Source organism: Ambystoma mexicanum, chromosome 3q (genome assembly GCF_040938575.1).
Source record: "Ambystoma mexicanum isolate Mex_15411 chromosome 3q, UKY_AmexF1_1, whole genome shotgun sequence".
NCBI classification, from domain to species: domain Eukaryota; kingdom Metazoa; phylum Chordata; class Amphibia; order Caudata; family Ambystomatidae; genus Ambystoma; species Ambystoma mexicanum.
In genome coordinates this window covers 1,250,298,030-1,250,317,580 of record NC_090926.1, presented here as the reverse complement: position 1 = coordinate 1,250,317,580, position 19,551 = coordinate 1,250,298,030, and the positions used below count along the sequence as shown (strand labels likewise).

The 19,551-nt window shown below is 50.4% G+C and overlaps 1 protein-coding gene across 6 annotated transcripts in view; it reads right to left on the bottom strand.

The window, feature by feature from the left end:
• The window catches only part of DOCK6 (dedicator of cytokinesis 6), a 1,219,180-nt gene that overhangs the window by 732,899 nt on the left and 466,730 nt on the right, over window positions 1-19,551 (bottom strand). For all 6 annotated transcript variants that reach the window (XM_069604231.1, XM_069604230.1, XM_069604232.1 and 3 more), the window contains exons 16-18: window positions 12,092-12,162; window positions 11,648-11,786; window positions 4,741-4,842 (exon numbers count right to left, since the gene is read on the bottom strand). In XM_069604231.1, the coding sequence (XP_069460332.1) occupies window positions 4,741-4,842; window positions 11,648-11,786; window positions 12,092-12,162 (312 nt within the window). The remainder of the gene's footprint in view (window positions 1-4,740; window positions 4,843-11,647; window positions 11,787-12,091; window positions 12,163-19,551) is intronic.

Below are 19,551 nucleotides of genomic sequence, written 5' to 3'. Positions count from 1 at the left end.
TTCGTTCTCTTGGTCTTTGGATACGATCAGGATTTCTGTCTTTCCTGGGTTGATTTTCAGGTTGTTGGCATCCATCCAGTTGAAGACTTCTTTCAGACAGTCGATTAGGGTTGAATGGTAGGCATCGGTGTCTTTGATTTTGTAGATGATGTGAGTGTCGTCTGCGTAGTTGTAACATGTAATGTTGTATTTTTTGAAGATTCTGATGACCGGAGTCTGATAGATGTTGAAATATAGTGGAGATAGTGAGGATCCTTGTGGCACTCCACAGTCGTTAACTCGTGGAGTGGATTTGAAAGGTTTGATCCATACGGTTTTTGTTCTGTCTGATAAGAATGATTTGGTCCAGCGTAGTGCTGTGTCTGTTATGCCTATGTCTTCTAGTCTTTTCGTCAAGAAGTCGTGGCTAACTGTGTCAAAGGCTGCGGAGAGGTCGAGCAGAATAAGGGCTGAGGTTGTGTTTGAGTCTGCGTTAGTTTTGAGGTCGTCCCAGATGGATAGTAGTGCTGTTTCCGTTCCTCTCGCTGGTCTGAAACCGATTTGAGCTTGGTCCAGCAGGTGGTATATTTCTCTGTGTTCTTGGGTTATTTTGTATACGTAGGTTTCTAGTAGTTTTGCTGGGTAGGAGATGTTATAGATCGGCCTGTAGTTGGAAAGGTCATCTACGTCACCACTTGTGTTTTTCAACAGTGGCTTGATGTATGCTGATTTGAGGATCTTCGGTACAGTCCCTGTTGCTAGTGATAGATTTAGAAGGTTTCTGTAGTGTTCTGCTGGCGATCCTTGCGCGAGGATTGATTTGTAGATGTCTGGGGGACAGGGGTCCATGGGTGATCCCGCTTTCTTGCTTCGTTTTACCAACATTGAAAATGCCTCTGCTGATATTTCAGGAAAGCTTTGGAGTTTGTGCTGTGGTTCCGTGTTAGGTTTGTTGGGTTGTATGTTGTGGTTGGTTGGTCGCTTTTGTATGGTTTATCGGATGTCATTGATTTTTTTTTTTAAGTGGTCTGCCAGGTCGTTGCATAGTTTTTCTGGAGGTGGTTGGGGTGTTAACGCAGCCTGGTGACTTCCTCATTTCTTCAATGATGCTAAACATTTCTTTTTGTGTGTTGGTGGCATTGTTGATTCTGTCATCGTAATGTCTTCTCTTTGCCTTTTGAATTTCCTTCTTGTATGCGCGGATTTGTTTCTGGTACAGTGTTTTTTTCCCTGGGTTGTTTTCTTTCCTCCATTCCAATTCCATCTTTTTGTTTTCCTTTTTCATGGCGTTTAATAGTGGGGTGAACCATTTTGCCATTGCTCTTTTTTTTGATGGGATGAACGGTTTTTCTAGGGCGATCTTTTCTATTGTATCTGCAATCCATTTGTGTAGTATCTCTGCTTTCCCGTCTAGGTCAGCTAGCTCCAGTTCTGTAGTTGAGGGTTTCGTTAATTCCAGTTGTTCGAATAGGTTGCTTTCTTTGACGTGTTTCCAGTTTCTTTTGGTGGTAGTTGTGAGTTTCGGATGTTGGATGTAGGCTTGGGTAGGCAGAGTGATCACCAATGGGATGATGAGATGGTCGCTCCACAGTATTTGTATAGGAGGTGCTGTGGTGATGAGTTTTAAATTGCGTCTAGGGTGTGTCCTGCCGAGTGCGTTGCTCCTTTGACTAGTTGACATAGTTTCATGGTGCTGAGTTGTTCAATCAGTGAGTTTTGGGAGTTGGCGTGGCTGTCTTCAAACCAGATGTTGAAGTCCCCCAGGATGATTAGGTGTTCGTGGTTGATAGCTAAATTGGTGATGGCTTCTATGAAGTTATCGACATATGTTGCACCATATGTCTGCAGTCTGTATACCAGGATGAATGTGATGTTGGTTTTTGGACTTGCTGTTAGGTGTATTACCATGGTTTTGCAGTTGAGGATGTTGAGCGGTTCGTCAGTTTTTATTTTCAGGTGTTCTTTGAATGCCATAGCGATGCCGCCTCCTTTTTTGTTTTTTCTGTTTATTTGTAGGCATTTGAAGTCGGTCGGAAGGCAGCTTTGGAGTGTGATTTTGTAGTTGTCGTCCAGCCATGTTTCTGTGATGAACAGGATGTCAATGCCGTTGTCGTCGAGTAGGTCGAACATCTCTGTTGAGTGTTTTGACATGGATCTTGCGTTTATTAGATTGCAGTGAAGTTTGGAGGTGTTGTTTGGTTTGGGCTTTGTCGGGGTCGTCTTCTGCTCGGTGTTGAGGTTTCCTTCCTGGTCGATCACTATTTGGGCCGTGGGATTCGGGGTGTCAGCGTCTTCAAAGAGTTCTTATAGGTTTTGTCTTGTTTTTTTTTTTGTTTTCATCGGGTTCGTCTTCCGGGAGTTGTGATTGTTGATTGGAAGTTCCTCTTCCTTTGGTGATGTAGGAGGTTATTGCATCGGTCGTCTGTTTGTTGTTTGTGTTCATCCTCCTTCTACTTGCTTGTGTTAGGTTGTTTGTTGTTGCTGCTTCTAATGTTGGGTTGGATTGCTGTGGTGGCCAGTTGTCAGCGAGGTATGGAGTTAGGTAGAGGGATTTGTCTCTTCTCTCAGTGTTGGTTCAGTTTGTGATCCAATCTATGGTTCTTGTTCTTAGTTGCTGTTCTGGAGTGTTTGTTCTTTCTTCTCTTCGTCTTTTCCTTGGAATGGGTCGTTTGCACGGCATTGTAAGATTGAGAGTTGTTTAGTCTTTGTTTGGTGACGTCTAGTTGGTCCTGCTTGGTCTGGTTGTCTTGTGGTGTAGTGGTCGGGTGAGGGGGGTGTCCGCTACTAGTTTGGGCTCCGTCTGTAGGTGGTATTCCGGCTGAAGTTGGCGACTCGTTCAGTCGCTGTCCTAGGAGGGGAAGGAGGGTGGTAAGGGTTATTAAGTTGGGTGTTATCGGTGGCTCCCTTTACTGTCCGTGTCCCTGATGAGCGCGGTTCACTCTAATGAGCAGGCTATGTGGGTTTGGGAAGGGTATCTGCTAGTTGGAGAGTGGCTTGGACGGACGCAGCTTGGACCTTCGCCTTGTGATGCGAGAGGCCCTAATCAGAGTGACCCTCCACTGGTGGCTACTACTCACTTGAGAGTTAGCTACATTTGCGAGTGAGCTAGATTTGAGGGTGAACTAAATGTGAGACACCTGTATAGTGGGAGGGAGGCCTATCAAATTTGAGACACCTGTACAGTGGGAGAGAGGCCTATCAATGCAGTTTGGAGATCACACAATGCAATTTGGTCACAGAGGCCCTGGTAAGTTTGAGACACCTGTATAGTGGGAGAGAGGCCTATCAATGCAGTTTGGAGATCACACAATGCAATTTGGGCACAGAGGCCCTGCTAAGTTTGAGACACCAAAGTGTCAGGTCCCTTCACAGATTCTATCGTGCAGGCTTTTGGTGGTACTCCACAAGTTGGGAGGTTGCTCTGCCCACCACAAGCTGATTTAGAATTGGGAATTTGGGCAACTAGTTTTGAACAGTTCCTGAAGGGGTTTGGAAGTTCTGGTGATGTGATAGTGAATGTGCAAGTCCTTCGGCCTTAAAAGTATTTATTCTTCCCTTACCAAAATGCCCTCTTTCTGAGGAGAGCTTTCTCCCAACCCCAGATTGAAGATAAAGGCAACTGAGTTTGCGGCCCTGGCCAGTATAGAACGTATGTGCATGTTTGATAACTGCCTTCCTCCTTACCCGCTCCCTCCATGACCCAAGGTCTACTCTGCAGGCAGACTGTCTATAGAAAACCTCGAGGGACATTCTTCAGTTAGTAGCGAGGCACTACAAGCTTAGTTATGGACAGCATCTCTTTTATGGAGCGGTTTGTTAATACACAACTTGGACTAGTGGCATAGCTTCACAACTCGATGCCACCTCAGTTCGGTAAGAGGCTCCTCCGAAATTCCTCCATTCAGCCACCGGAGCCTGAGTTACTACTGTTACAGTGCATCCAATGAGAGGTCTGTGCAAGTCCCTATTGAGACTAACTTTGACGCATGCAAAGAGTAGTGTTTCCGCTCACCAAGCTGTAGCATGTAGCGTAGATCAGGAAACACTAATATCCACGTGGATGGCGTGTCCAGGAACTGACATTTAAGCATAGCAATGAGCCAGAGTAATTGCATTAAAAGCAAACCTCAAAAGAATAAATGTGGAAAGAGGGCTCAGTGCAAGCTCAGTAGTCATTTATCCATTTCAGTGTAAAAACGTAGTTCGGTATAGGTAAGTACAGTTATTCAAGTAGAGCCCGTAAAGCCAGCTGCGGGAGGAAATGCGTACAGGGTGGATTTTGGCTTTAGCACGCCCCAGGGCCACATTCAGGATTGTGTCGCTGGTGGGATGTTGGAAGAAGATTCATTAGGGGGAAAAGTCAGAAGCCCAGTTGGGAAAAGCGACATACAGGGAGCCTGACCTAAAGGTACACATTAGGACTTTTAATGTTGAGAGAAGACATGCCTCGGCCAGGGAAGGCAGTGTGGCCACAGCTGGCATGAACTCCTTACCACATTCAATGGGTGTCAGTGCAACACTGCTCTCTGTCTGCTCACCCAGGATTTCAGTCAATGCCATATTGTGTCCCTGCTGAATCTCTGTCCCCGTCACTCTCCCCACTATTTCAAGCCATAGGGATAAACAGTGCCACTTGGAATCGAAGTCAGCTCGCACCATAACAGCCGCTTAAAAACAGAGGGCTCCTTCTAGCTCTCCCATGTTCAAAGACTTCCATTCTCTGGTTCAAGGGCAACCCCCCCTCCTCTAAGTGGTACTTACATCTGGAGTGAGCACCGAGTAGCTGGGTGGAGGCTTGTCTACCGACACCGGCAGAGAGAAGCTGCCGGTCCTCAGGCGACCATGCTGCATAAGGGGGATCCACTGTACAGAGATGGTGGCAGAAAAATGAGAGAGATGTTAGCAGTATAACTGGCTTGGAAATCCACAAAGGCAAGAAGACATCTGTGCAGGTATGGGGAGTGGTGGTGTTTGGGTATGGGAGGATAAAAAAGGGCAGAGATGATCTTAAAAGGGCAATGAAAGTGCTCGGGGGTGAGGGGTTGGTCTGTAGCTAAGAGGAGATGGTCAGCTGAAAAGGGTCGGGGGGTAACTGCCAGGTGGCAGATGGGTTTAAGCAAAGGAAAAGTGCAAGGGTGGAGCTGTGCAGAGAACAGGGCTGGTGGCAAGGCTGTTGTCAGATGGCAACAGCAAGGGCTGGAGTCCCGGAATAAAAGTGTGCTAGAGAAGAACAAGTTACTTTCTTACCTGGTAACGTTCTTTCGATGGGATGGTCCGACGACGTATTCCATATCTATGACATGTAATCACCACAGCTGTGCTGCTTCGGAAACTTTTTTCGGCGTCTGCGTCCTGCGTCGATGACGTCGATGCGCCGTCGTCGAGGACCTCCTCCGACGCCCAACGTCATCCGATGTTATAAGTAGGACGCACGACGCCCGTAGCCTCAGTTGTAGTTTTTCCCCCCAGAACGTGTGACATTAGTCAACTGCCAGTCAGACACAAAGCCTTGCGGAACGTAAGCTGCAATCGCAAAAGAAATTCTGCAGCGGGGAAGGCAGGGCGGGAGCGATATGGAATACGTCGTCGGACCATCCCATCGAAAGAACGTTACCAGGTAAGAAAGTAACTTGTTCTTCGAGGGGATTGGGTCCTCCGAGGTATTCCATATCTATGACAGACTCCCAAAGCAGTACCAGAGCAAGGAGGAGGGAAAGAATTTAGAATCAAAATTTAGAATAGCCAATCAAATAGCAGAGCAAAGGACCGCCTTGCCAAAGGCCAGATCCTGTCCTCGGATGGAATCGAGGGAATAGTGACATACAAATGTATGTACTGAAGCCCAGGTGGCTGCATCACAGATGTTGCGAATAGGAACACCCCTCTCCAGGGCAGTAGATGCAGCCATACCCCTGGTAGAATGGGCCCGCAAGCCAGCCGGTGGGTCCTTACCCGGCAAGCGGTAACACTCCGAGATGGCCAAAATAATCCAGCGTGACAAAGTCTGTTTCGTCACAGCTAGCCCCAAACGCTTTCCAGCGTAACCAATAAAGAGTTGATCGTCCACTCTGACCCGGGACATGCGTGAAACATAAAAGCTTAAAGCTCTCCTAGGATCAAGCCTATGGAGCCTCTCCTCTTCCTTACCAGGATGCGGAGGAGGATAGAATGCCGGAAGAACAACCTTCTGGGCCAAATGAAATTCCGTCACTTCCTTCGGAAGAAAAGAAGGACGAACTCTAAGGACAACCCTGTCCTTGTGAAATACAGTGAATGGTGGCTTAACTGAAAGTGCCTGTAACTCACTCACTCTGCGAGCGGAAGTAACCGCAACTAAAAACACAGTTTTCAGAGTTAACAGCCTCAAGGCAGGGCAAGAATGTAAAGGCTCAAACGGAGCACCCATAAGAAACTTAAGAACAAGGTTTAAATCCCAACCGGGCACCAGGAAAGGTGACGGAGGGAACACATTAGTGAGCCCTTTCAGAAACTGTGAAATCAAAGGGATTTTAAAGTAAGAACACTCTTCAGACGAGCGCTTAAAGATGGACAGCGCCGCCAGGTAACCTTTAATGGTACCCACTTGCAAGCCCCTGTGGGCCAAAGAAAGTAAAAAGGACAGAACCATGGGGATGCCACATGCAAAAGGATCCACATTCTGAACTCTGCACCAGTCGCAGAACTTACGCCAACGGCAACGGCAACGGTACAGAGACTTTGTTGCTAGCCTTCGGGCTGAAAGCAACACCTCCATCACGTCTTCAGGGAGGTCCCAATCCTTATACCTCAACCTTTCAGAAGCCAAGCGTGAAGGTTGAGGGATTTGACCTCTGGATGGAGAACCTGACCCCCCTCCCATGAGAGCAGATCGTCTCGGTAGGGAAGACGACGTGAAGGGCAGATGGACAAGTCGAGAAGGTCCGGGTACCACGTCCTCCGAGCCCACGCCGGAGCAATGAGGATCATCCGGGAACCGAATTTCTGTAACCTCCGCAGCACTTGCGGGATGACGGGGACTGGAGGAAACACATACAGCAGCGGGAATGACCACTCCACCACGAACGCGTCTCCTAAGGCTCCTTTTGGAGGAAATTCCCATGAGCAAAACCTTTCGCACTTCCGGTTGACACTGGAGGCGAAGAGATCCACTTGAGGGGTCCGCCAAAGGGCGAAGATCTCCAGGAGAATCTCCTGAGCCAACTCCCACTCGGGAGAGATCGCGCTCTGCCTGCTCAGAGCGTCCGCCGTCACGTTTTCGTCTCCGGCCAGATGAACTGCCGAGATCGAAACTTCCTGCTGGATGACCCAGAACTCGAGCTGCATCGCCTCCCTGCACAGAGGAAGTGACCCTGCCCCCCCCCTTTTTGTTGAGGTAGTGCATGGCCACTGTGTTGTCCGTCAGGATCAGGACACTCTTTCCTCGCACAGTCGGCAGAAAAGCCTTCAGGGCTAGCCTGACGGCCCTCAGCTCCAACAGATTGATATGGAGTCTGGACTCCGACAGAGAGCGGTCAGCCCGTTGGCATGAGCTCCCCATCCCGTGAGGGATGCATCCGTCACGATCGTCACCTCCGGCCAGGGAAGCCAAAATGGAGCCCCCTTCATCAAGTTGCCTTCGACGGCCCACCACAGAAGGTCCCGGGCGACCGAGGGCGGCACCTGAACCGGGTCCGACATCCTGCCGGAGGACTGCGACCATTGTGTCTTGAGTGCCCACTGCAACGATCTCATCCGCAGGCGAGCCTCTGGCACCAGAAGAATGCAGGATGCCATGAGGCCGAGCAACCTCAAGAACTCGAACGCTGGGAGCGTCTGGGCATGCTGAAACTTGTGCACCATCTGCTGAATGTGAAGAGCCCTCACCTGGGGAGGAAAACACTGCCCCAGGGAAGTGTCGAGCACTGCTCCGATGTACTGGAGCCGCTGTGTTGGCGTCAAATGGGACTTCTTTAACTTGAGGGAGAAGCCCAGCCTGTGAAGGGAGTGGCAGGTGACGGACAGATGATCCAGGACTCGCTCGGGAGAGCTCCCCCTGATCAACCAATCGTCCAGGTAGGGGTAGACGTGAATCCCCCCCTTGCCTGAGATGCGCTGCCACCACCATGAGCTTGGTGAAAACCCTCGGGGCGGAGGTCAATCCGAACTGCAGGACACAAAACCGAAAGTGCGAGTCGCCAACCGCGAACCTCAGGTACTTCTTGTGCTTGGGATGGATCGGCACATGGAAGTAAGCATCCTTGAGGTCGAGTGACACCAACCAGTCCTGAAGCTGAAGGGCCTGGAGGACTTGAGAGAGAGTAACCATCTTGAACTTGTCCTTCCTGAGGAGTTTGTTCAAACCGCGCAAGTCCATGATGGGTCTCAATCCCCCGTCTTTCTTCGAAATCAAAAAATAAGGGGAATACCATCCCTTGTTCCTCTCCGCTACAGGCACCAGTTCTATGGCGCCTTTCTCCAGCAGGGCTTGAATTTCCTGCGCAAGGAGCGGATCTGGACTCTGCAAAGAGAGGTTCCCCGGTGGATTGTCGCGAGGCCTGTGCCGAAAGGGAAGACAGTAGCCGTGGGTTATGATCTCCAGAACCCACACATCTGAAGTAATGGCTTGCCACTCTACAAGATGCTGCGCCAGCCTTCCCCCAACCGGCGAACCATGGGACATGGCCTCATGACTGAATGGAAGCGGCTGCAGCGTTACCTGAGGGCAAAGAGGCAACTGCCCGAGCGGCCTTGGCACCACGGGTACCCTGTCGTCCACCTCTGGTACCCCTGCGTTGGCCTCTTTGACTGCAAGCTCCTCTCGCTTTACTGAAGGAGTAATAGCGAAAGGAACCACCCCTCCACTGCTGTCCCCTAGGACGAAAAGGCGGAGGTTGGCGAACTGCAGCGCCCAACGACTTCGCTGCAGCTTTTGAGGTCTGCAACCTCTCAAGGCTCTCGTCAGCCTTGCTGCCAAAAAGGTGTTCACCGTCAAAGGGCATGTTGAGGAGCCGGGACTGCACATCAGGAGCAAACCCCGACTTCCGCAACCAGGCAAACCTGCGTATTACGGTGCTCGCCGCCATGGACCTACTGACGCATTCAGCTAAATCCAAACCCGACTGAACGGACTCACACAAGGCAGCCTTACCATCCTGGACCATAGCAAGGAAACCATCCCGTTCGTCCCCTTCGGGAATATGTTCAGCCGCTAATGCAACACAGTTCCACAGAGTGTGTGTGAAACGAGACAAGGCACAAATGGAGTTGGCCACCTGAAGCGCCATACCACCAGAAGAAAACACTTTCTTCGCCCAGCCATCAAAACGTTTGTCGTCCCTATCAGGAGGGATGGGAGGGTACGACGCCTGCTTTGCCGGGGCCATGGCCGCCTGCACCACCAAACTCTCCGGAGTGGGGTGCCTAGTCAAGTAGCAGGGGTCGCTACTGGCTGGACGGTATTTTCGCGACAAGGATCTGCCCACCGCCGGGAGACTCTCCGGAGCAGTCCAAGCCGCCGCCACCCTTCTCTGTAAAGCCATATGGAACGGCAGTACCGGATCAGTTGGGGGACCAACATCAAGGATGTCCGTCAGATCATCCTGCACAAACTCCCCTGGGGGAGCAGACCATCCCAAGTACTCAGAAACCCTAGCCATAAGGCGCCGGTACGAGGAATCGGCATCAGAGCCAGGCTCAGGCCTACAAAACTCCACCTCCGGAGAGTTGTCCAGTCCACTGGCATCATGCAGTGACTGTCTCAAATCGTCAAACTGACTATGGCCCGAGACAATTTCATCTGGAACCTGACTAGGAACCAGGCCATCAGAATCCTCATCCGCCTCTGAAATATAGTCCAGGTGGCAAAAAGAAGGCACCCAAGAGTGCTTGCTCTTAACCAGAGCCTTCCTAGGGGGTTCTCCCGTGCCACGGGGTACCTCCGACACGAAAGGCGTCGATGGCGCCGAGAGGATCGGCGCCGGCGCCGAGAGGATCGGCGTCGAGGAATTCGGCGTCGACGCCAGATGCAGCGCCTCCAGCATCGGCGGCGTCGACACAGCCCTCGAAGCCGGAGCCCCGAGCGTGTCCCTCGACGACCTGAGCGTCGACGGCTTCGACGACTTCCTCGGAGCCGGAGCCTCGAGAAAGCCTGTCGACGCCCTCAACGCCTCAGACGTCGATGTCTTCTTCGAAGACCTCACAGGTGCATGCGGTCTCGAACGCGTCGAGGACCGGGACCTGGAACGGGTACGTCGAGAACGAGTCTCCTTGTCCGAACGGGACCTCTCCCGTGACTCGTGCCGACCACTCTTGCGAGCGGTGTCTCTCGACCTTCCACGACCGACCCCACTCGGGGGCGCGGACGGCTTAGTACCCTGCGACTCAAGAATCGCCAGCATTTTCTTCCCGAAGGAAGCCCATTCCTCCGGCGTCGCACGGCTGGTGGGGTAAGCGACGTGCCGGGCAGAGTCCTCCGAAGAGGACCTGGAAGACGACCGGTGTCGGCGCTTCCGAGAATGCCTCGAAGAGGCTGAGGAGTGGCGAGACCGACTCCTAGAAGGAGACCCACGAGACTTCCGACGATGACGCGGAGAGTCACCCCTCGAATCATCCGTCGAAAGCCCTGCAGACTTCGACTTCCTGGGCTCAGACACCCGACCTACCGACAACTTCTTCTTACGTTCGCGTAAGGCTTTGGACGTGAGCGACTGGCAGTCGATACAGTCATCCGTGTCGTGGGCCTCCCCGAGGCACCAGAGGCAGGCGTCGTGCGAGTCCGTCACTGACATCTTGGACCCACACTCCCCGCACTTCTTGAAACCCGGACGCGGGGTCGAAGACGAAGTAGAATCTTCACACGAAGGATTTTCACAAAACGAACAGGTTCGAAGAACCGAGAAGAACAGACCTCCAAAGAGTCAAGGCGTTAACCGAGATTCACGAAGCAACACGTTCGCGGAAAAAACGGACTGAGGCTACAGGCGTCGTGCGTCCTACTTATAACATCGGATGACGTCGGACGTCAGAGGAGGTCCTCGACGACGGCGCATCGACGTAATCGACGCAGGACGCAGACGCCGAAAAAAGTTTCCAAAGCAGCACAGCTGTGGTGATTACATGTCATAGATATGGAATACGTCGGAGGACCCAATCCCCTCGAACAGTATTCATACCAGCCAACATGTATGCTGCTTAGGGACAAGAGTGCACCCACAAGGTGGGTGATGTGGACAGGGACACTAATATGAGGCAGGAAAGTAAGAAGAGGTTTTGCTGGTGGCAGTGGGCAGGGCTGATACAACAGAGAATGGCTAGTGATAGGAAACATAAATGTGTGATGGGACAGAACTGATTTACAGGAGGAAGGGCTACTTATAGGGGCATTACTGGTGCCAGCAGGTAGGGCTCATGAACGGGGAAAGGTGAGTGCTATGAGGTATGGCTGTTGGTGCCAAGACTGGCACGGGCATGGAGGGCTGGTGATATCGCAGGGATGGTGGAAGCAGGCAATGTTGGTGCCAAGGTTGGATCCAGCAGGGCTGGTGATATGGGAAGTTTTGGAGGCAACAGGCCATACGAGTGCTAAGGGTGGTGCCAGGTAGGGTACTGGTGATATAGAGCGGGTTGGTAGCATCAAGCAATGCTGGTGTCAAGGTTGGCGACAGAGTGACTGGCGTCAGAGGGGACTCACCGTATAGCCAACAGGAGTCTCAAGGGGGGTGTTCTGCTTCTGCTGGCAGCTGACGTGGTAGAAGGTGAAAAGCAGGTGATGGTTGTCGGTCAGATTCCCAGGAATTTTCATCTTGAACTCCTCATAGAACTCTGGGGATCTGAAACGTGGAGAGAAAATGAGGTGTTAACTTAATGTGTGCTTCTACAGCACACAACTACAGGTTCTGTCTCACTGTAAACAAATAAGATGGGTACAAGCCTATAAAAGTGAAAAGGGCAACAGGCGAGATTACCTCACCTTTAACATTAGTACAATAGAAGCAGGGACCTTGAAATACGGATAACCTGCGTCTTTCTAGATCATAAATTGAGTGCACCCCATCCCAAGAAAGGTGCCACATCAATATGTGGGCCTCCTGCTGTATTATAGGACTGCTATGCTGAACCCGTTACCACTGCTTACTTGTTGTGGTACACCACGGCAGTACACGCTTCTTTTGTGAACTCACTGCAACTTGACTTGCCGAAAACGACCTGAAAAAGAAGATGTATTATCAGCGTGCTTGTTCCCAAAGGAAAGCTGCGTCAGGTAACCACAAAGGCAAGCTGCATGTTTTCCATCAACATATAGCCCAAAGCTGCACTCTAATGAAGCCTCACTTACCCCTGCAGCCCAAACTCGAGGCTCATAACAGATCCAGGAGAGTGTATGTAAAGAAAATATGTTTAAAGTCAACAGAACACACAAGACAAAAGTGAACTTCAACACCTTTTATTTACAAACCATAGGAAGGGCTGGGTGAATGCCTATGTGGCCGAGGGATGTAACTAAGAGGGATAACCATCTTTTTACAGCTTCCCCTCCATTCATATCAATGGAACCCCCGAGCGTGTTGCCACGAGTTGATTCCTGTGCCGACCATTGAAGGCAAGTACAGCTTTTTTGCTTTACTTTCCTTGCTTAGATAGTCTGTTTTGGGGGCACTGGACAATTCCTCAGGCTACCACTGCAGGGGAACACTGTCTCCCTTTGCAAGATTCCTTTTGTTTTTAAGCTGCTCACCTCTCCTTAAAGTGAAATGAAGCAGGGGTACGTTGTAATCCTTTTCCTTTTAGTAACATATTTTTACCCACATCCACCAACAAACCAACTCTTTGGGTGCTAATTGCAAGTATTTCTTTCCCCTTGCTTGTTGACTGTCCGGCTGTGACATCTTCATGCACCAGCCACGATTCGGCCATGCAGCCTTTACCAGGCTCTTAGTTCTTGTTAGGGAGAATAAAGATTTTCCATAATAACTTACTAGAAAGTCTTAACTCTATTAAAGACTCCGAGGCGAGCATTATGCTTCTCTTTCTTTTATTCGACAATAAAGAAAAGAGCTCAGCAGCAAGATATTTGTGCACCAAAAGTGAATGTGCCATGAGTAATGTGCAGAAAACAGGTGCACCAAATATATATAATAAACATAGCACTATAACAGTAATATAACAGTAATATCTTAACATAAAAGGTAAGAGTCTCTGAAGAAAACTACATTTCCCAGGGAGCTTGGCTCCAGTTCATTTGAGGCCATCAACACGTGACCTAGTCCACCAATAGTGGTTCAGATCCCCTGCATAAACAGTCCTAAACATGATGACACTTCCTCTTTCTTTGCTGCTCACAGCAAGAGATAAGTACTTCATGATTTTATAATTTAAAAGATAACGTTACAAAATGTCATAATATGTTTACTGCATAGTTATAGACTTATACAAATTTTATCAATATTCATTTAAAAAAAAAATATATATATATATATACCTGACCTCGGAGACCGCTTCACACGGTCACAACTGATCAGTTATTTATTCCGCTCGTCCAGCGGAATCGCCGACGGCTCACGCCGGCTTTGCCGCAACGTCGTTGCGCTCCTGAGGTACTGGGTATCCGGGGCGGCCTAGTCGGACCACGCTGCACCGCATGCAGGCCGCCAGGGGAGCTCCTGCTCTCCGGGTCCTTTCCTCTACATTCCGGCGCTCGAGTGTGCATGCCCGTTATAATGTAACGATTCTTCCAGCTCGAGCGCCGGAATCTTTCCTCAGACATGAGCGACCGTTTCTTCTCGCTGATTTTTCACCGCGCATATAGCAAGAACAATTACAAAGCTGAACTGAAATAACATTACTGGGCAGTGAGAGAAGGCGTTCGGAAGCCCAGAAAAAAAAGAAACAAAAAAGTGAGTAAGGTGCATTTATTTTATAATGGCAGAACAGTACTCGCCTCAATCAGATCAGGCTTGGTCTGAGGCTGAGGGAGATCACTGTTACATAGATGAAGTGGCAATGGCTAATAGTTTTCAGACGGTTCTGGGATCCTCTGTGGAGACCAGTGTTAAGAAAGCTGTAACGGATATGCTCATTCCCATACAAAATCGTCTAGATACTATGGAGGAGCATTTCAGAGGGACCTCCACTCCTGGGAGGAAGAGAACACAGAAAAGGAAGCACCTTACAGAAGGGGGATGTATACCGGCTCGCAAGAGTAAAAGCTCTATGACCCAGAGGTGAAACCCACCTCTGGCTCTAGGGTGTCTGGCGGGGGCAGGAAATGAGGGAGGTCCCCGAAACTCCCTGTGCTTAGTCTCCTAGGAGACCCAAATGCATTCTGTGGTGATTGGCGGGCTGACTGTCCGGCAAGGACAGCCACCCTGCTGGGCTGGAATTAATGGGAGCAAGCTGCATAAAAGACGAGGCTATTTGGCTTGGAAGGCAGAGTCGACCACTGGGCGAAGGAATCCGAAGAAGAACTTGAAGAGGACGCCTGATGTAACTCCTGGACCAATGGTTTGCCGGGTGAAGCCCTGCTGCTGTGCTGAAACTCCAAATTCGTATCGGCAGAGAAGCTCCTGCAAGGACGACTTCTCCCTTTGGGACCAATCAACTCCAAAGTAAGCCACCTGGACATCATCTCGGAGCTGGAAACTGAATAGCCAGGGAGAAGACCACCAGTTTGTGTGCGTTGCTTTTAAGCTGGCCAAGAGGTCCAGGAAGATCCTCCAGGACTCCCACGGAGCAGGACTGACCGAGCCTGAGCCACCTCAACAGTGTGCAGGACCCCAGAAGCAAAGAAAGCCCATCTCAACAGCCAGGAACTGCGCTGTTGCTATTTGCGGTAGACACGAGGAGCTGAAACACCGAACAGCCACTTGTTTGAAGTCTGCCGGTTGCAAGTGGTGACCGGCCCATTGCAGTGCAGGAGTCCCCAGAAGTCCTCCCTCTTGTCCCCACAACTGAGGCCCAGGAACAGTGAGATCCGTAGAGCTGCTCAGGAACAGAAGTCATCTGCTGCGCTGCCCCTTTTCCTCAATACAAAGGTGCTGTAAAAGTCTGAGAGAACTTACCTCTTGTTGTAGAGTTGCTTGCATCTTCTATTACTCACAAGTCTAATCAGCTAGTGGCCCTACATTGATTCTTCTTTTTCTTCAAAGATTTCTAAAACATTGTGCAAAGTCTTTTCTTTCCTACCTGCAAGGAAGTGCTTCAGCCCATATAGACTTTTGCCCATTGACTTTGGCTTAGCCTGTTACACTGAAAGACTCTTATTGGAGGATCCAAAAGTATTTGCATGCTTGAGAAGGGAATAGTTTCTTACCTGTAACTCCATTTCTCCAGCATTGGTATCTTTCATGGATTCACATGCTTAGAATATTCCCCGTCGTCAGACTGGGACCCTCGGTACACATATATAGCCTTTTCCTATAGGAAAACTTCCGACACTTTTGTGTCCTATCTACATCCTTTTAGGACCCGCCTACGCACGCTCCGTAGGCCGTCCCAGTATAAGAGGCCCGCCCCCGCGGCTCCCCTTCAGATTTCGGCCCCTCCAAAGTAGGAAGGGTTAAACTTATCAAGCAAATACATTGCATTCCGGGGAGGCTGGCGGGCGCATGTGAATCCATGAAAGATACCAATGCTGGAGAAATGGAGTTACAGCATTGGATCTTTCATGGATTCACATGCTTAGAATAGATTGTATAGCAGTAACACCTGAAACGGCGGTGAGAATAATGTAATATACCCTCACCATAATACACAATGCATATGTACATCAGGAATAAGTTTACTCATATAACCTTACCCACATAAAGTAAACTGTTATCGAAAGGTAGAAAACAGACTCTCCACAGCGTGGAGCTTACCTTACTGAAACAGATGGCGCAGGACAGCTCTTCCCATCTGCACCTCGTCCGCATGCTGCCTGGCAAGGCAGTAGTGGCGGGTAAATGTGTGGGGCACTGACCATGCCGCAGCCTGGCATATGTCTGTTAGCGGAATTCCTGCCCATAATGCCGCTGAGGACGTTGATCTTGTAGAATGGGCTCTAGGATGCCCTTGCAGCGGCCTTCCGGCCTTGGAGTGGCAAAACGCAATCGTCGATGAGACCCATCGAGCCAATCCTTGTTTAGAGATTGCTTTTCCCCTCGTCGACGGACCATATGCGATGAACAGTTGTCGAGTAGACCTGAGTTCCTGTGTACGATGTAGGTAAAATTTCAGAGCCCTCTTAACGTCCAAGGTATGAAGAGCTTTTTCTGCTGCCGATGATGGGGTCGCGAAGAAAGTAGGGAGAACAATGGACGAGTGTTTGTGATACACTGTCGGAACTTTTGGGACGAACGTAGGATTAGTTGCCAGGACCACCTTGTCCTTAAAGAATCTTAAGTATGGCGGGTCTACGACCAGCGCTTGCAGTTCCGAGATTCTCCTAGCTGATGTGATAGCAATTAAGAATGCCAACTTCCACGATATGAATTTCATGTCCGACGTGGCCTAGGCTCAAAGGGCGGTTTCATTAAGCCTGCCAACACTGTGTTGAGACTCTAAGTAGGAGGGAAACGTTTTTCCGGGGGAAAAGTTCGAAATAAACCCCTCATGAAGTGTTTCACAAGTCTGTCGCTGAATAGAGGAGACGACTGTCTCTTCCTCGTGAACCTCGAGATGGCCGCCAGGTGCACCTTTATCGATGTGAAGGATAAGCCCCTCTCCGCCAAGAGAAGCAGGTAAGGTAGAACTTGTTCCGGCGTCACCGTCAACGGTTGTAGGCCTTGCTGTCCTCGACACCATTCACAGAACCTCCGCCACTTATAGGTGTAAGATTTGTTGGTAGAAGGGGTTCGAGCCGCCTGCAGAATTTTTTGACAATCCTCCGAAACGTCTAAAGCACCGAACTCCGAAAAGTCAGGAGCCAGGCTGCAAGGTTGAGACTGTCCGGGTCGTGATGCCACACCGTGCCTTTGTCCCGGGATAGTAGTTTCGGGACTCACGGAAACACTATTGGATGTTCCAGCGACTGGTGAAGCAGGTCGGAGAACCACTGTTGCCGCGGCCAGTACGGTGCCACTAGAATTACCCGGCAACTGTATCTGCGTATCCACTGTATTGTCCTCCGTATGAGGGGGAACGGAGGAAAAGCATAAAGGAACATGTCCGTCCATGGGAAGGAGAATGCCTCCCCCCATGGAACCCTCCTGAGGCCATCTGCTTGCGAATTGGTCGCATTTCTTGTTGTCCTTGGTTGCGAAAGCGTCCAGAGGGGGGTGACCCCATTTCTCGAACACTTTCATCAGCTGAACTGTGTCCAGTTCCCATTCGTGTATCTGGGCCATGCTTCTGCTGAGGGAATCTGCTTGCGAATTCCTCACTCCCGGGAGATGGTGAGCCACGATGGAAATCTCGTGCTTTAATGCCCAATGCCATGTTTTCTGGGCCTCTATGGAAAGAGTTCTTGATCGCGTCCCTCCTTGTTTTCTCAAATAAAACATGGCCGTCGTATTGTCGGTCAGTACTCGTACTCGCGATCCCTTGATGTGTGGCAGGAATGCCTTCAGGGCCCATCGTACTGCTCTGAGCTCTAACACGTTTATGTGTAGGAGTGACTCTGTTGGAGACCAGCGACCTTGCGTTTGAAGAGTACCCATGTGAGCTCCCCATCCGGTTAGGGACGCATCCGTGACTATGGTTCGCTGAAACTCACGTTCCTGTAGGGGTACACCGTTGTTCAGATTGTGGAAAATCTGCCACCACTGAAGGGTCCGAAGCAGCTTGTCGTCGTCGACGGTTATCTTGTCTGACCACGATCCTTGGGCCTGCGTACATCGGTCCGCGAGGAATTCCTGGACTGGCCTCATGAATAGGCGACAGTTTGCCACCAGATGGATGCAGGATGCCATGGCCCCTAGGACCGAATCGTATTTCCTCACTGAGAGCCTGGTGGTTTGTCGTAGTCGGCTCGCCAGCTGATTGAGTTTTGAGGTTCTGTCGAGAGAAGGCTTCACTAGCCCTAACTGGGTCTCGAACTGTGCCCCCAGGAACACCAACGTTCTCGATGGCCGCAGAGAGGATTTTTCGAAGTTTATGGCAAATCCCAGCTGTTGTAGAAGCTGCATGGTGGCTTGCAAGCTTGTGTTGGTCGACGCTGGGGAGGATCCCCTTACCAGCCAGTCGTCGAGGTATGGGTATACGTGGTGGCCTTGCTTCCTTAGCCAGGCCGCTACTGGGGCCAGGCATTTTGTGAACGTTCTGGGGGAGGTCTTGAGCCCAAAGGGAAGAACCATGAACTGGTAGTGAGTCCGCCCTATTACAAATCTCAGGAATTTCCTGTGTTTCCGACACATAGGAATATGGAAGTACGCGTCCTGTAAATCCAGGGACGCTAGAAAATCCCCTTCTTGAACGGCGCGGATCACTTCCTGCAGCGTGAGCATTTTGAATTTTAGGCTCTTTAAAGACTTGTTGAGATCACGTAAGTCTAAAATGGGACGCCATTTGCCGTTCGGCTTTTTTACGACGAAGTATCTTGAGTAGACTCCTTGACCTCTCTGTGATGTTGGAACTAATTCTATCACGCCCTTTGCTAACATGAGTGTTACCTCTTGTTGCAGTATCCTCAGATGGGAATGAGCGGTGAATGCAGGTAGAATGTGCGGAGGGCTGTGCTTGAATTGTAGAGAGTGCCCGTTCCTTATAGTCTCCAGCACCCATTGATCCGTCGTTATTCGTTCCCATTCGTCGACATATGCTGACACTCTTCCCCCAGAACGGTGTGTTGTCTGTCACTGCTGATCTTTATTTTGCTTGTCTCTCGACGACGACGGATAGGATGGTCTCTTCCTGGTCGTCTGGAAGTTCCGGCATCGGTTTGCCATTTGGGAAGCACGCCTGTATCCCTGGGAGGGGTAAGCCGACCTGCCAAAGGATCTGTCTCCAGGCGCAGAGAATCTGGAATTACCTGAAGCCCCTCTAAAGGGACGAAAAGACTTGTAGCTTCGGCCACTCTGGAGGGCACCCAATGAATGTGCTGTGTCCGAGTCCTCTTTCATTCCATTTAGGGCCTCGTCTACCTTCTCTCCGAATAGAAGTTCTCCCTCAAAAGGCATATCTAATACTTTGTATTGTACCTCTGGTCTGAAGTAGGTACACTTAAGCCATGACTGTCGTAATACGACCCCATTATTGACTTGCTTGAAGCCTGACTCAGCGAGGTCCACCGCAATGTTTATTGCGTGATTGGAGGCTTCCTCACCCTCTCGGACAAGTAACATCGCTGCCTTCCTATGCTCCTCCGGAAGATGATCCAGCAACGGCACTAGCCTGTGCCACATCTCTCTGTCGTATCTGGCTACAATAGCCAGAGAGTTTGCGGCCTTTACTGTGGTTGCTCCCACGGATAGCACTTTTTTACCAATGGCATCCTGGCGTCTTGCTTCGTTTTCAGGCGGAGTCGTGCACTTGTGCTGGGCCTTCGCCTTCCTCGCCGCTGCCACCACAGAGTCTGGCGTTGGTTGGGAGGATAAACACTTGGGGGCAGACTCTGGAGCCTTAAACTTTTTCTCGAGGCGTCCTTTCACTGCTGGCTCCGAAAAGGGGTGACGCATTGTC